Source organism: Schistocerca americana, chromosome 3, assembly GCF_021461395.2.
Source record: "Schistocerca americana isolate TAMUIC-IGC-003095 chromosome 3, iqSchAmer2.1, whole genome shotgun sequence".
NCBI lineage: Eukaryota > Metazoa > Arthropoda > Insecta > Orthoptera > Acrididae > Schistocerca > Schistocerca americana.
In genome coordinates, this window is record NC_060121.1 from 978,255,171 (window position 1) to 978,273,446 (window position 18,276).

The 18,276-nt window shown below is 43.6% G+C and overlaps 1 protein-coding gene across 1 annotated transcript in view; it reads right to left on the reverse strand.

Moving 5' to 3' along the window:
- Nucleotides 1-18,276, reverse strand: part of LOC124606883 (mannose-binding protein C) — an 806,223-nt gene that overhangs the window by 343,255 nt on the left and 444,692 nt on the right. Inside the window, exon 2 of the mRNA XM_047138980.1 lies at nucleotides 16,172-16,492. Within this exon, the coding sequence (XP_046994936.1) occupies nucleotides 16,172-16,492 (321 nt within the window). The remainder of the gene's footprint in view (nucleotides 1-16,171; nucleotides 16,493-18,276) is intronic.

Below are 18,276 nucleotides of genomic sequence, written 5' to 3' on the forward strand. Positions count from 1 at the left end.
GAGTAAAAATTATCGCTGTTAAGTGTAGTATGTTTTTAGGTTGATTAGTACCTCCAAGAACATGTGGCAAAGGCAAGCTAATAACGCTTATTTTTTCCTGGGCAGCAGTTGGGCTAGTGATTTGTGGACACAAGGTCGCAAAAAGCTTAGTCTGTGTTGACAGATTTACTCCGAGTTAGTGGTGCAGTTCCAGCCATGCAGAAAACATCAGGTTCTTGAGTCTGTGACGTTTTTGTGGGAATACTGTTCGACACAGAGAAGAAACGACCAACACATTGGTGTCTGTACGTATTAAGGTACCACATACAAAAATATCTGCGACGCACCATATCTTTTTCCTAATAATTATTTCTGAGTACAAACTACCCCGCAACGCCTTACAATCTTTTCAGATTTTTTCTGACCACCCTATATATGGACCGAGAGAATATGTACACAGAAGTGACGAAAGTCATGGGATAGCAGTACCTATATATACAGATAGCGGTTGTAGCGCGTGCACAGGGTATAGAAGGGCAATGTATTGGCGGAGGTGTCTTTTGTGCTCAGGCGATTCATGTGAAAAGGTTTCTGACTTGATTACGCCCGCACGACGGAAATTAACGAACACTGAACTGTAGTTGGAGCTAGGCGCGTGGGATATTCCATTTCGGAAATCGTCAGAGAATTCAGTATTGCGATATCCACAATGTCAAGAGTGTGCCGACAATATCAAATTTCAGCCATTACCTCTCATCACGGTCAACGCAGTGCCGACGGCCTTCACTTAATGACCGAGAGCTGCGGCGTTTGCGTAGATTTGTCAGTGCTAACAGACAGGCAACACTGCGTGTAATAACTGCAGAAATGAATGTCGAACGTACGCCTTAGGACTGCTCGGCTCAATTTTTTTGGCGTTAGTAGGCTATGGCAGCAGACGACCGACCCCGAGAACCTCTGCTAACAGCACCACTTCGTCTGCTAGTCCTCTCCTGGCCTCATGGACCATTTCGTTTGGACGCCAGAATATGTAGAAAACTTTATTGTAAAAGCCATATCTATGGGAGAAATACACTGATGTTGTCGAAATCCCCTCGAAACTATTCCCAATTGGAACCACATCTGCCTCACGACCAGTTCGCCTGATGGTGCACCGGAAACAAGCTTCAAATCGGTCGGATCTCAATGAGCCCGGGAGTGCTAATGACGTAACTCAACCCTTCAAGGTGGTCTGCTTGCAGTGGAGTAACTAGCAGCCGAGTTCTTTGCGCGAAAGCACTGGTGGGGCGCCGGATGTTGGGAGAGTAAGGCCGCGAGAGAGGCCGGAAGTGCTCCTCAAAGTCTGTCTTCGTCTGTCCGCCTTCTCCGGCTGCGGAGAGCAGGGCAGAACACACACTCTCTCTCTCTCTCTCTCTCTCTCTCTCTCTCTCTCTCTCTCTGCTTCCTTTCCAGGCGTGTGTGTGTTTTCTCCAGGGGCAGCGAGTCCCAAAATCACACGAGCCGCTGGTTTCTTTCTTTTTGTGGGCCGTAATAGCGAAGTTCCCCTGACTTTCACGATCGCCATAAAACGGCACCCAGAATAAAACGGCGTGCCGGGCGCTTCTCTCGCTGAGCTGGCGAACGATTTTCTCTATCATTTCTCGAGTTCTTGCCTGGAGCGTAATGTCAGCGAAACAACCGCTGGAGCTCTTTCCAAAATAAATTTATGCCACGTCATCCTGCCTCAACGTGATCTCCGTGTACAGCTTAGCCCCCGCAGCGGTAGGTAAATCGTAAAGCGAGGAAACGGGAGGATCCAGAGATACAACAACGGCGTAGTATTTCGGATTACTGCAGGTCACAGACCGCTCTGCAGACTTCTTCGTTGAAAATCTCTATTGATCCATCGTGGATACGGGGCTGCAGCCGGTCAGATATTTACCAAAGGAAAGCGGCCAAACAACCGTAGGTTTTCAGAGATTATTTTATTTAGACAAGTTTCGGCATCTGACGAAAGCAATCTTCAGGCCCGTATGCATATAGACATATGAGTAACCGAAGCCATCAATATCTATATTTCATGAACTCGTTTGTGGAGTGTTTCCTTCGAAGACTTGACAACAGCAGAGGGGCTTGGTACTTCTGCAACTAATCTACATCCACACGCGAGCCACCTGACGGTGTGTGGCGGAGGGTACCTTGAGTACCTCTATTGGTTCTCCCTTCTATTCCAGTCTCGTATTGTTCGTGGAAAGAAGAATTGTCGGTATGCCTCTGTGTGGGCTCTAATCTCTCTGATTTTATCCTCATGGTCTCTTCGCGAGATATACGTAGGAGGGAGCAATATACTGCTTGACTCCTCGGTCAAGGTATGTTCTCGAAACTTCCACAAAAGCCCGTACCGAGCTACTGAGCGTCTCTCCTGCAGAGTCTTCCACTGGAGTTTATCTATCATCTCCGTAACGCTTTCGCGATTACTAAATGATCCTGTAAGAAGCGCGCTGCTCTCCGTTGGATCTTCTCTGTCTCTTCTATCAACCCTTTCTGGTATGGATCCCATACTGCTGATCAGTATTCAAGCAGTGGGCGAACAAGCGTACTGTAATCTACTTCCTTTGCTTTCGGATTGCATTTCGTTAGGATTCTTCCAATGAATCTCAGTCTGGCATCTGCTTTACCGACGATCAACTTTACATGATCATTCCATTTTAAATCACACCTAATGCGTACTCCCAGATAATTTATGGAATTAACTGCTTCCAGTTGCTGACCTGCTATATTGTAGCTAAATGATATGGGATCTTTCTTTCTATGTATTCGCAGCACATTACACTTGTCTACATTGAGATTCAATTGCCATTCCCTGCACCATGCGTCAATTCGCTGCAGATCCTCCTGCATTTCAGTACAAATTTCCATTGTTGCAACCTCTCGATATACCACAGCATCATCCGCAAAAAGCCTCAGTGAACTTCCGATGTCATCCACAAGGTCATTTATGTATACTGTTAATAGCAACGGTCCTACGACACTCCCCTGCGGCACACCTGAAATCACTCTTACTTCGGAAGAGTTATCTCAATTGAGAATGACGTGCTGCGTTCTGTTATCTAGGAACTCTTCAATCGAATCACACAATGGGTCTGATAGTCCATATGCTCTTACTTTGTCCATTAAACGACTGTGGGGAACTGTATCGAACGCCTTGCGGAAACACGGCATCTACCTGGGAACCAGTGTCTATGGCCCTCTGGGTCTCGTGGACGAATAGCGCGATCTGGGTTTCACAGGATCGTCTTTTTCGAAACCCATGCTGATTCCTACAGAGTAGATTTCTAGTTTCCAGAAAAGTCATTATACTCGAACATAACACGTGTTCCAAAATTCTACAACTGATCGACGTTAGAGATATAGGTCTATAGTTCTGCACATCTGTTTGACGTCCCTTCTTGAAAACGGGGATGACCTGTGCCCTTTTCCAATCCTCTGGAACGCTACGCTCTTCTAGAGACCTACGGTACACCGCTGCAAGAAGGGGGGAAAGTTCCTTCACGTACTCTGTGTAAAATCGAACTGGTATCCCATCAGGTCCAGCGGCCTTTCGTCTTTTGAGCGATTTTAATTGTTTCTCTATCCCTCTGTCGTCTATTTCGATATCTACTCATTTTGTCATCTGTGCAACAATCTAGAGAAGGAACTACAGTGCAGTCTTCCTCTGTGAAACAGCTTTGGGAAAAGACATTTAGTATTTCGGCCTTTAGTCTGTCATCCTCTGTTTGAGTACCATTTTGGTCACAGAGTGTCTGGACATTTTGTTTTGATCCACCTGCCGCTTTTTTAGGATTTTCTGCCGAGTCAGTACATAGAACTTTACTTTCGAATTCATTGAACGCCTCTCGCATGGCCCTCCTCACATTACATTTCGTTTCGCGTAGTTTTTGTTTGTCTGCAAGGCGTTGCGTATGTTTATGTTTGCTGCGAAGTTCCCTTTGCTTCCGCAGCAGTTTTCTAACTCGGTTGTTGTACCACGGTGGTTCTTTTCCATCTCTTACGATGTTGCTCGACACATACTCATCTAACGCATAATGTACGATGCTTTTGAACTCTGTCCACTGATCCTCAACACTATCTGTACTTAAAATAAAATTTTTGTGTTGAGCCGTCAGGTACTCTGAAATCTGAAATCTTTTCATAGACAATACTAGTGTTATAAAAAATCCCATTAGAGAGAAAGCACCAGAAGAGATGGTAAATAATATTTTCCAAATAATTTAAAAGTGGTTCTCAGAAAATGGACCCTTCCCAAATTTTGAAGAAAAAAAGACACTATATTCAGCTCTGTGCAACAAACAACTGATGCAGCATATGAGCAGGAAGCAGTAAATAAGGTAAAGCGTTACAAAATTTTGGGTGCACATATTGATGCAAACGTGAACTGGAAGAAGCATATAACGGAGCTTCAGTTTTGTTTGTATACCTCTGCGCAATGGGAAGAGTATGGAATGACAAAAAGAGTGACTGAAAAACGTGGTGAAAGAGTGCGAGTCTTCCACGCTTAGTCCCAAGAAATATCCCCGTGGAAAGTTTTCGGTGAATCAACTCTAACTGATGTTGCTTATGTTGATGTGCGACAGCTACGGCCCGTGCCTCAATGAGAAGAAGCCGAACAGCACACCTTTATTTCGGAGCAAGATGGTGCGCCGACTCACTGGCGTAACTGAGTACGCGACTGGTTAAACGACGTTGCGTCCGACCAGCGGATTGGGGTGCAAGAGGCCGGCTGACACAGCATTTTATGCACGGCCTCCACGTTCACACACGATCTGACGCGATCGTGTGTGTATGTGTGCCTCCGATACCAGCTGATCTGTCCGACTTTATAAACAGTGTTATTGCAACAGTTACTCCTGACACATTGATCAAGGTTTCGGAAGAACTCGCCCATCGACTCGATGTGTGATTCGTGTTCACGCTGAATAAGAGTAAAAAAACACTTTTTGTGTTTCTCTTTCATTTGGTGTATTATTTATAATTCTCTTTCATTTGGTGTATTATTTATAACTGTAAGGTGGATGGAATATGTGCTACAAAGCCTTAAAACCCGTATATTCATTTTGAAACACCCTGTATATTGAAACTATTTCGAGGATATTTTTAATTCTTCAGTTTCAGAGTTTTATAGTGAGTAAAATTCTGTGTATTTCAGAAACTAACTATAGAGCATATGGACGAGCTATACTTTGTCGATCGTGCACCATCTTGTACCTTGAAACGGAAGGAGGTCTTCTGCCTTTAAACTTGTGACATTTGATAATGATATGAGTTCGTTTGATTTCTTAACAATTTCATCTGTCTCGAGAATGAAAATTTGCGTTAGTTTTCAGTAGCTCTTATTTCAAAACGTATTTAACTTGTAGTAAATGGTACTTATACTCTATTTCAAATTCTGAAGGTGGCAGGGGTAAAATACAGGGAGCGAAAGGCTATTTACGATTTGTACAGAAACCGGATGGCAGTTATAACAGTCGAGGGGCATGAAAGGGAACCACTGGTTGGGAAGGGAGTGAGACAGGGTTGTAGCCTCTCCCCGATGTTATTCAATCTGTATATTGAGCAAGCACAGAAGGAAAAAAAAGAAAAATTCGGAGTAGGTTTTAAAATCCATGGAGAAGAAATACAAACTTTGAGGTTCGCCGATGACATTGTAATTCTGTCAGAGACAGCAAAGGACTTGGAAGAGCAGTTGAACGGAATGGATAGTGTCTTGAAAGGAGGATATAAGATGAACATCAACTAAAGCAAAACGAGGATAATGGAATGTAGTCGAATTAAGTCTGGTGATGCTGAGGGTATTAGATTAGGAAATGAGACACTTGAAGTAGTAAAGGAGTTTTGCTATTTGGGGAGCAAAATAACTCATGATGGTCGAAGTAGAGAGGATATAAAATGTAGACTGGCAATGACAAGGAAATCGTTTCTGAACAAGAGAAATTTGTTAACATCGAGTATAGATTTAAATGTCAGGAAGTCGTTTCTGAAAGTATTTGTATGGAGTGTAGCCATGTATGGAAGTGAAACGTGGACGATAACTAGTTTGGACAAGAAGAGAATAGAAGCTTTCGAAATGTGGTACTACAGAAGAATGCTGAAGATTAGATGAGTAGATCACGTAACTAATGAGGAGGTATGGAATAGGATTGCGGAGAAGAGAAGTTTGTCGCACAACTTGACTAGAAGAAGGGATCGGTTGGTAGGCCATGTTCTGAGGCATCAAGGGATCACCAATTTAGTATTGGAGGGCAGCGTGGAGGGTAAAAATCGTAGAGGGAGACCAAGAGATGAATACACTAAGAAGATTCAGAAGGATGTAGGTTGCAGTAAGTACTGGGAGATGAAGAAGCTTGCACAGGATAGAGTAGCATGGTGAGCTGCATCAAACCAGTCTCAGGACTGAAGACCACAACAACAACAACAAATGGTCCTTAATAATACTTCTACTTAATCTGATTTCATTTATTGCTTATTGATAGACAGTACAGAAATAATGTTTTTTGTCCTCAGGCACTAAATGAGTTAGTTGCTGCATCTGCAAATCACCCTGACTACTCTCAAGCGAATGAAAACTGCTGCGATTGGGTGTGTTGGAAGAGCTACTGACAATACGGACCAGTGATGCTAAAGGTATCGCAGGTACTCTTCTCCCCTGCGCGTACTGTTTCTCCTGCAGGAAGTACAGGTTCTATCGTTACTCGTCCACTTCAGTGTGAGTGACGTCAGTGGTACGCGCAGGTGTCCTGTACACGTGTGACGCTGAGCAGAGGCGAGTCACGGTGTTACATCCATCCCCCAAACCAACAGTTTAGAGGTGCTGCCTTCCACCGAAACCCAGACTGAGCCAGTGAGACCCACCTCACCTCTGCGAAACATGCTCTGTCCCATGTCAAGGGAAGGTAGAGACAAAAATGTAGAGGTCTATTAATCGTCAGTAGTTCAAAAGTACGGCGAAACGGCACCCCTTAGAGGAATGGTAGCAAGCGATGGGAAGCAACACCAGAAGCACTCAATGTTTGTGTCTGGAGGCCTCTTTCAGCATGCTGAAGACGCTATCCCAGGAGCCATTGAGGGAACAGAGTCCAACGGACTACAGACTGTGGCGCACGTAAGAACAAACGATGCTTGTCGTCTGGGTTCCGAAGTTACAGTTGGATCACTGTGTGTGTGTGTGGGGGGGGGGGGGGGCGGGGGAGGGAGGGGAGGGCGTTACACGCAAGGGTTTTTTAGATTAAGTGACTCTCCATCTAATCCATGTAATGGTAGGTGTAGGAGTGTTACATTCAAAGAAATATTCCCCTCCCCAGAGGCGAGAGCATTGAAATTCTCGTGGTGAACTGCCGAAGCATACACGAGAAACTGCCATGGTCCAAAGCGCGTCTAAAGATCAATGAAGCTCACATAACACGAGATACGAGAAGCTGATTAAAATCTTAAGTTAACAGCAGTGAGATATTTCGGAAGAATTTAAATGCGTATCGAAAGCATAGCCTAGTGGAAAATGGGTGTGCATATGTCACAGTAAAGAAGAAACTCAAATCCACTAAGATACAAATTGAATCTGCGTGCAAGATTATTTGAACAAGAGTCAGTATTAGGGGTGGGGTAGATCATTCTACCGACCACCAGAGACCTACTGTTGCCTAAAACTAGAAAGAAACCCTCAGTTCGCTTCACTAATTATCCAACAATCAGGTAGGATGAGTAAAGTTTCGTTAGCGGTGGTAGTGACAAGACATCCTCTGAAACATTGCGAAACTCCTTCTCCGAAAACTACCTAGAACGGATACATCGGAATCCCACTCTGGATAGAAATATATTAGACCTAATAGGAAAAAACAGACCAGGGCTGTTTGAGGGTGCCCACATCTAAACTGTTATCAGTGACCATGAGGCAGTTGTACCAACAGTGATTACCTAAGTACAAAGGGCAACTGAAACAAGCAGAAAGATGTATATGTTTAGTAAACCAGATAAACAAGCAGCTGTGTCATCTCAGCGATGCTTTTGAAACTTTTAACTCAGGACAGGAGCATGTACAGGGACTATGGCTCAAGTACAAAAGGACAGTGGACAATGCACTGGATAATGAGTACCCAGTAGAACAGTTCATGGTGGGAGGAATCCTCTACGGTATAGTCACTGGAAACAAACTGCTAAGGAAACAGAGGCTGCTGCATAGAAGGAATAAAGCAAAGCATATCGCTACAGTTTGAGAGGTGCAAAATGATACACGTTTGCCTGTCTAGAGAGGCAATGTGTGAAATCTTCAGTGACAACCGTAGCATAAAATTATCGAAAGATCTCTCCCAGAAAGCAAAGAAATTCTGGTCGTATGTAAAGGTTGTCTCCAAAGTTAGTGTCTGTTCACCCACGGACGAGACAGAAACTCAAACTGAGGGTAACAAAGCAAAAACAGAATTGCCTAACATTTATCAAATTTTCCTGCACGAAGGAAAACTCATTAGTATTGCCTCAATTTAATTCTCGTACCACTGAAAAGATAAGTGAAATAAGCTGTGGAGTTAACGGTACTGAGAAACGTCTGAAATCCATCAGAAAGTGTTAAAACTGAACAAATTTCCAGGGCCTGATGGAATCCCTGTCAGATGCCACCATAGTGAACTTGTGGCCGAGTGAGGCCATCTTCTAACTAAAATCTGTTGTAGGTCCCCTGAAGAAAAAAGAAAGAAGAACCTTGCCCTGTTGGAAGAAAGCAACCTCTTCAAGGTGGGTAGCCGAAGTGAGTCACAAAACTACCGTGCAAATATCCTTGACATCCATCTGTTGTATAATCCTAGAACATATTCTACGTTCAAACGTAGTGAGTTACCTGGAACAAAATGACCTCTTACATGCCACACAGCATGGATAACGAAAACATCGATCATGTGAAACCCAACTCGCACTTTTCTCACATGACATACTGAAAGCCGTGGATCGAGGCAGTCAGGTAGATGCAGTGTTTCTTGATTTCCGCAAAGCATTTTACTCAGTGTCAAGTCTACGATTATTATAAGAAGTATGGTCGTATTGAGTATGAGGCGCAATTTGTTGACTGAAGCGTGCATTTCTTTGTGGGGAGGGCACATCATGTTATCTTGGATGGAGAATCATTAACAGGCGTACAAGTAACTTGGAGAGTGCGCCAAGGAAGTGCATTCATCTATGATGAAGTACTGTCTGAAAGAAGCTGCACAAATACCAGTTCTTGATAAGGTCTCAAAATGGTGCAGACTGGCAACTTGCTTTAAATGTTCATACATGTGAAAGTGTGCAGCTCACACAACGGAAAACAACCTAGTATCCTGTGATTATAATATCAGTGAGTCACAGTTGGAATCGGTCAATTCATACAAATACTTGGGTGTAACACCTTGCACGGATATCAGGTGGAACGATCTCATAGACTAAGTCGTGGTTAACTTAGGTGGCAAACTTTGGTTCAGTTGTAGACTACAAGAGAAAAGCAATCAGTCCACAAAGGAGATTTCTTACAAATCAATCGTACGACCCATTCTGGAATATTGCTCAAGTGTGTGGGACCCATACCAAATAAGTCTAACCGGCGACATTGAACGTATACAGAGAAAGGCGGCACGAATGGCGACATCTTTGTTTGATCCCTTGGCGTCACATAGACACTGAAAGAACTGAAATGGCAGATCTCGAAGACAAACGTAAACCATCCTGGGAAAATAGCTCCTAAATAATGCTCCTAAAATAGCGTGAACACCTCCAACCAATTTATGAGCATAACATGATGTTACACAAGCAACGACGTATATGACATAATCTGTTACTAAAAAAATCATCCATAAAATACTTCAAAATGGTCCTAACGCCGAAAATGTACAATCGTACTGGAAATAAAGAGAATGGCAGCTGAAGGCTTCAAGTAATCATTCAAAAAATATCCCGAGGAAGCCTACTCACAAAATTCGAAGAACTAGCATTAAATGCTGACTCTAGGAGTATGATAGAATCCCTTACTTCTCGCCCTTGTAGGGGTCTTGAGGACAAGATTAGGTTAATTACAGCATGCACAGTGGCGTTCAAACATTCTTCCCACGCTCCGCACGTGAACGGAACGGGAAGAAAACCTAATAATTGATATAATGGTACGTGCCTTCTGCCACGCGCTTCACAGTGGTTTTCAGAGCCTACATGCAGATGGGACATTAAATAGAATATGCACAAGAAAACCCTTTTCAGTTTGAATAGAATATTTGTCCCTAGGTACACGACCATATCGTACCTTGAAACAGTATTTTTGGATCTGGAAAAACCTTCCATTTTTGAAGTACTTTTTCTAATATCAGAAAAACACTGCAGCACATAAAAAGTGAATACTGTCGTTTAAAAAAGGAATAACAAAATGTATTCATCTTCTATTACAGGGCTTGCAAGAGGCGGAAGTCTTAAAAGCGTTCCAAATTACATCACTCTCTCCTAAAGCTGTCACCATTCTGCTTTGAACATTACGGTAATTACTGGGATGGTCCTAAAGTGGCTGGAATTAGGATCATTTGTTTTTGACCGACCTTTACAGCAGGACCTAAAGTTTGGCATGTACCTCGAACCACGGTGGTGCTCTGCAATTTTCACGTCAAGAAACATTGCCAGAAATGAAACTGTTTTTGCTTGCAGGGTGTAATCCTGTGGATGTATCTTTAGGCGCAAAGCACATAGTATATTACAATGAAGGTGAAACTGACCACAGCTTACTGCTCACCGTAAGTGTTATGTTCCAATTAATTCCCATTTCATTTTTAGCTATTTCAAATCAGACACATATTGCAAAGGACGAAGATATAGGAAAATAATAACCTAAAGCTTCACACTAAACAAGTTTCCACACGCTGCTTTAAATTCGACGATATATTTTCTAAGGAAATTGACATTATGCCTTTATGAACTGATGGTACAAAAGTGAGATAAATACCTTTTTTAAGGTACTAGTCAAAAGAGACGCGGCTACTATTCTGTGCGGTACAGCGTACCATTTCAAACTTTTTTCGACGTCATTAATTTATTCTTAAGCGACGAACACTACGACAGACTCTGTCTGCTACAGTCACACAAAGAACAAGTGTGGCCACAATCACAAAGGATCATGGTCGCATGACTTGATTTCAGTAATGTAGACCTTGGTCTGCCGCCCGTAAAAGGAAGAGTGAACATTATTTATCGATCACGTGGATTAGCTTAAGATGACAGGAGCTACAACAGATCAAACGAATGCCGAAAGGGAACTTTTCTTAAAAAAAAAAAGAAAGAACGGAAAGGTGTAGACAAAAGTAATAAAAACTGCCGAGACAATCCGATATTTCGACTTTACTGTTAAGCAGATTCTCAGTTGACCTAAGACTGCCTGCTTCCGAGATGCTAGGAAAGTACGGTGACTACCAGACTGCGAACGTGTTTTGTTTCCCATTAGCATAACAGGAGAAGCAGTAAAGAAATAATGTGCTCTTGGAAAACGGGTTTACCTGCTGTAAAAAGTAGCCAACTACCACCAAAAAAAGGAGGTACGCCAGCTTCAGTTAAAACTTCGGAGTTTAAAGTCGTTAGCGTAGCAGAACTTTCTCTATAATTCGATTAAACGATTTATCTGCAATCAGAAATTACCTCCATAATATGGAGAGCTCATACCAGGCCGAGCTGAAAACAAAGAGGAAAAGCGAAGAGAAGCGACCATAGCAAAGTTAATTCCAGTGTTTGATCTGCCCCCATCTCCACGTCCCTCATTCTTATAATGGTTCTGCGCTTGAATGGCTTTAGTGCCACCGAACCCTATTCAAACATCAGGTGCACAACGTTCCCGGATATACGGTTCTATACATGGAAGACGCTACAGAAGTAGTATCCACGTTTGTAGCAAAGATTATTGCGACTTTGGATTTCCTAGCTACAAGGCAGCTGCTGCTCCCAGAACTACTGATACCGTTCAAACTTATAACTAATTTTTGTTTACGCCTTCATAATTATTGGAAAATAATTATTCATATAGACAGGTACGGTTTACATCAGTTTCCTTGTACGCGAGTAGAGCAGGGGTTAGGGTTTCGAGGATTGAAACTATGTTGTTGATTAATTCTTGATTTAAATGGATGTTTCTTTATTTCATCATTTTTTTACGCACTATCAGCTGATTTTTGCGCGGGCTATTATCAGCAGCTTTTAGAATTATCCGAGACAGAACTAACACAGATTTTGGAATACTGCATCTTTAAACAACGTTAGAAGCTCCTTTCACGTAACTTGTGTAAATTGCCACACCATACAGAAAATGTATTTAAGTTTAAGAGGGCGGATATCTTAAAAAAAATAGTGTGAGTGGTTCGGAGTTTCACCAAGTTTTGCAAGAAAACATCGTGGTGATGCAGTGGGAGCCACTAGCGAAAAGTTATTAGAGGTGTGTACTTGTGGGGTAGTGTTTTGATTTGCGTGTTCTGATGTTTCCGTCTACACAGAATATTTACGTGCACACTAGTCTAAATTTATCATGAATTAAGAAGCATGCAATGTATCTTCTAGTTAAAGCTAAATTATGTAACTCAGTACTTCCATTACTAAATAAAAAAAATTGAAATTTTATATTTTCATTCGTGCCACTCATTTTAGTACGCAACACATATTTATGCAAGCCAGAACAATAAAAGAGGTCAAGTTCTTTCCTCTGTCACTAAAAACTGTTAAAGATGTTATGAATTACACCTTTAATATTTAGTACTGGAATAAGTTCATAACTTCATTTCTGTTACAAATAAATTTCCATGTAGTACTTACTTTAAAAGAAAGAACAACTATTTTTACGATCAATAGATTTAGATTTAATTTTAAAGGTGTTACGAAGGGCCCAGGGAAAGACAACTAATGTCTGTGTGAAGTTAGGGACTGGCGGGGTGAGGAATCGCCAATTGATATGTTGATTGTGTAGAAAAATGTTCCCGAACCAGCGCTAATTGACGTCAATAACAAGTATCGCGAGTTTGTTTCCAAACAAGACAGATGTAGAGCATAGCGGCCATATTTGCGCTTTTGTGCTGATATTGTCAGTTCAATGCAGAGACAAAGATGAATAGGGTAAAAACTAAAGAGGAATGCAATTGTTCTTAAAGAGCCATGGGAGGCGACGGCCTAACTTGCAAGAAATACTCGGAAATCTCCTTGAATATCCTCCGCAATTTTGTCGCTTGTAAGCTCCCTACAAGTAAATTCTTATAACAATTTAATTAGTTTTCGGCTACGAGACTGTTTAATTGGTTGTATAGCTCACATCTATTTGGCGTATTCGCTTCCACTAACGACCGTTTGCCCTAATCAACACGATCTTGGTTAAAGTCATTATGAGTATGTACTATTTACTGACTAGGGAAATATTGAATGACGACAGATCAACTTTCGCAACACTTATGGAATACCAAATATCAGTCGCTATCGCTACGGTCGCAGGTTGGAATCCTGCCTCGGACATGGATGTGCGTGACGTCCTTAGGTTAGTTAGGTTTAAGGAGTTCTAAGTTCTAGGGGACTGATGACCTCAGAAGTTAAGTCCCACAGTGCTCAGAGCCATTTGAACCCATCAGTCGCTATGATGCCTAACTGTTGTAATCCCAAGTCTACCTTTCATCAACATTACCAGCGATAATTCTTCCAGTTGTCTGTATTCAACAACGTAGGGTACATTCTGCAGAGATCTCTCACGATGCCGTTTCGTCTGTGCCCTGTTAACTAACCGTGTTACGGCCATTTTCATGTCTTCAATACGACCACGCGCCTCACGTTTATACTCTGGCCCCAGATTCGACAGACACCACGCTGGTACCTCAAATAACGTCCTGCTGCACTTCAAAGAGAACGACGGCGGTAGAATGGGTACACCACCGCCCCTGGCTCTGGCGAGTGGTACGCTTACGTGGTGGATTTCAAGTTCACCCTGTACGTACTTTAATCTCGTAATAAAGAGATGTCCATTGCGAAAATGTTTTCGGTGAAGAAGTACAGGGTTATTCGTCAGTACCTCTGAGGTTGCAGAAGATAACTGCTTGAAAACTACAAGACATAAACTAGTCACATATCAGAGAGTAGACTATTGCACCAAATTTTTAATTCAAATTACAGGTGCCCAGTGTGGGCACTGTTTGCGATGCGACCATCGTCAGTACGTGCCTGCAGATCATTGAAGTTCATGAAGTGCCTGGGGTGCGTAACAGCAGTGTGCCTTGGAAATCTATCCATCGGGTTGCCTGTATGTACGCGCAAATAAATGCATTGTGGCAACACGCAGTGAATCGTGTGGAACTGATGACTGACTGTAAAGAGGAGTGGAGAGAACCTGAATATCACCTGTGTAACAAATCCATGAGCGGTTTCAATGGCCGGGCGGAGTGGCCGAGCGGTTCTAGGCGCTTGAGTCTGGAACTGCGTGACGGCTACGGTGGCAGGTTCTGTGACTGTGAAAAATCGCTTGAAATCAGTGGAAGGAATTACTGGTGAGTTCCAAAGTGCTGCCAACAGTCACGCTACCACAGCCGGCCGGGGTGGCCGAGCGGTTCTAGGCGCTACCGTCTGGAACCGCGCGACCGCTACGGTCGCAGGTTCGAATCCTGCCTCGGGCATGGATGTGTGTGGTGTCCTTAGGTTAGTTAGGTTTAAGTAGTTCTAAGTTCTAGGGGACTGGTGACCTCAGAAGTTAAGTCCCATAGTGCTCAGAGCCATTTGAGCCACGCTACGACAATGACTGTGTGTAGACAGTTAGGAAAGTTGACGTACACCTCTGGCACTTTCCAAACAGCTATTCGCCTTGATATTCATTGACATAATTATTGGATAACCTTTTTGGGGGTAACATGTAAAATGCTGTCCAAATGGCGCGTTAGATCGTGAATGTCCTTAGGTGGTTGCAGGGCACTGCCAATAATGCTCCAAAAATTCTCAGTTAGGAGAGAAATCCGGCGATCTTGCTGGCCAAGCTCGAAGACAAGCAGTAGAAACACTCGCCGTGTGCCGACGGGCGTTATATTGATGAAATGTAAGCCCTGGATGGATTACCATGAATGGCAACAAAATGGGGTGTAGAATATCGTCCACCTACCTACCCTGCCGCGGATGTTAACTAAAAGGGTCCTGCAATGGCAATAAATGGCAGCCGCGATCATCAGTTCTGCTTGAAGGTCTATACGGAGGGGGCAGCAGTTGGTTGGTACCCCGCCGCTCTCCAGGGCGTCTCACCACACGTATTCGGCATGTAATCCTATTGACTGGAGTAGAGTTGTCTTCACTGATGAGTCGCGCTTCCAATTGAGCACTGGTGGCCAGTGAGGATGTGTCTGGAGACGCACTGGACAGCTATTGGATACTTACCAACGCTTGCCTGCCATGTAGCCCTACAACCTGGAGTGATTGTCTGGGGTGAAATTTCATTTCATTTCACAGCAAGACCCTTTTAGTTGTCATCCGCGGGACCCTTACAGCACAGCGGTATGTCGGTGATATTCTACGCCCCATTTTATTGCCCTTCATGGCAAGTCACCCTGGGGTTACATTTCAGCAAGATAATGCCTGCCCATACACTGCAAGAGTTTATACTGGGTGTCGTCGTGCTTGCCAGACCCTACCTTGGCCAGAAAGGTCGCCTGATCTGACCCCAATCGAGAACGTTTGGAGCATGATGGACAGCACCATAGAACCATTTTGGGATTTTGACGATTTGAAGCGCCATTTGGACAGATGGCACCATGCCCTCACGAGGACATCCAAGAAATCTGTCAATCAGTGACGAGCCCAATAACTGCTCCAATGACGGCCAGAGGTCGAACAACACGTCATTGACTCAATTTGTGAAGCTCTTTCTCTTGAATAAATCCAATTTTTCTGAAATTGTAGTAATGTACATGACATTTACCGATTATCGTGTCATTCCTTCGTGTTGCTTTGTTGTTGTTTTTTTCCTTGAACGTACTACTAAGGAGAGCTTCTAACAGAGTCGTTGGTGCCATATGCTAGCAGACAACGCAGCACTTCGCGGGAGCTCCAGAACGTGCTTCTGCATGTTGATGTACCTGTGACTAACTACAAGAAAGCCAGAGCCGAAGCAACAAGGCAAGCACTACAGCCCCGACCGCCACCTTACGAAGCGAGGGACACAGCCCGGCACCTTGGGAGCTGAGGAAGTTGGACACCTCCTCGCTCTCGCCCTCCTGGAGGCTGTCGGGCTTGTCTGGCACGTGCAGGATGTCCTCCGGAGGGTCCTCGTCCGGCTCCGGTTCGTAGTCCGGTTCCAGCTCCGCCTCCGGCTCCGGCTCCAGCTCCGGCGGCGGCCGCTCCGTCGTCGACGTCGTCGTCGTCGTCGACTTGGCGGTGCGCGGGAAGAACTTGTTGGTCGGGAACCTCGGCGCGTTGAGTTGGGGGAACAGCCGCCTCTGCAGGTACTGGGCGAGGATCTGCTGGGTGATTTGGTTCTGGCGGGCTACGTCACCTGTGGGGACGAGGAGCGGCCGTCACTCGGCGTCTTCCATTCGTCATCTCGCACCAAACAGCGGGCTAGTTTCAGGAGCCATGGGTCGGGTCCCCGGCGCCTGCCCGACAGGCGTTAAGCGGTTAACAGCGCGAGCCTCCAACCTTCCCCACGCAACCGCCGAGGCTTTGCTCCATTTACTCCGTATTTTTTTAAGTCGACTATACCACCAGTATTCATTGTTGTCGAGGAAACACTCTCTCTTCAGTAACGTAACTATTTTGTGCAAACCTTTAGTAATGCAACGCAAGTAAAACTTACTGATCCAGGGAGTAAGCGAACACCACGGCTTCCAAAACTTGCCAGCTACTTGTGCAAATTACACAAGCAACAAAAGTTTATAAATGAAACTCCCACAGATGCCACGTGTGACATTGTGACAAAATTTTACACTAATACCAATGTTTCACAGTGTTTCCAAGTAACCATCCTGGTGCATGGTCTTTCAGTGAGGAAGATGCGTACAGCATGAAGGAATCTTAATCAGTTCTGCCCTGCTTAAGATTGGTATTGATATTTTGTATGATCCACAGGTCTCAAATAAAAGAAACCTAAAAATAATACCAAAAAATTTTTCTGTAGTGAAGATAGACGAATGGAAGGAGTGCGACCACATTCCTCTATTCCCTACAGGGGAGGATAGCAAAGGAAGGGAATGTCTTTGGTTAGGGCAGGGGCTTATGAAAAGGCTTCGGAAGCAATATATCATGCTATACTGGTAGGTATTCATCTTTAAGAAAGTCTGAGAAGTTTATTTAGTGAGTTAAAGCAGATAGACCATACACTGATTGAGAAGTTAGTAGGCATTAACAAACTGGAAATTATAAATGTGAGGTGTTCAACAACTGAAATTATTAGTAATTAGTGCGGTTATTGCTTAACTACTTGCATTTAGCATTTTGACGTCTTCACGACGTTTTTATGGTGTAAATTTTACAGTTCACAGTTATTATTCTTTTTAACAAACCTGTTCATTCTGCCACTGTGTTCGTATGAAGTAACTTCTGAAAACCTGTAGAAACTTAAAAGTAAAATTTAAAGACAGTGGTTTATTTTAATCACAGTGGAAAACAAGTTTTCAATATTAGTCGATGTGTAAATTTTCACTACGAGCACCTAACTCGAAGCGTGTTTTCTTGACAGATACCGTAAACGGTAAAGGATAATTAAAATCATGGAGTAGCAGATGATTCCCAGTAGCCAGATAGCACTATCTGCTTTCAATCGTTCGAACAAATAGTTGCAAGTTTGTAACGTCAATCAGTAGCGGTCAGAGTACGAACACATCGTATTCGGGTGAAACTCTTTGTATTTACATGCAATGCCTTCTCCAACTCACAAATAAACTATCATCTTCATACGAATCATTAATAACTATATCAATACAATAAGCGAATGATAAATGATTGTATACACCACCGAAAAGAGTGAGAATGCGGCAAAGTCAGAACGTGAAAGAAGGGTCTTCCACGCAATACGAGCAATCCTTATTTCCGCTCTACAGACATCGCCCGGTAAAGCGCCCGCCATTGGCTACCACACACCATATTCCCGTTCCTACCTCCAACTTGACACGATAATGTATGGCCTAAATCCGTCCACAGTTGTGGTCCGTTAGTGACACCGTGTGACGTACACACAAGCACACCGAACGGATACTTTGACCTTCTCGTATAGCTTAACACTCAGTGTGCCGGCCTTCGAGACAGGGGGTTAAGCCATAAAACACATCAAAACTGCTTCTC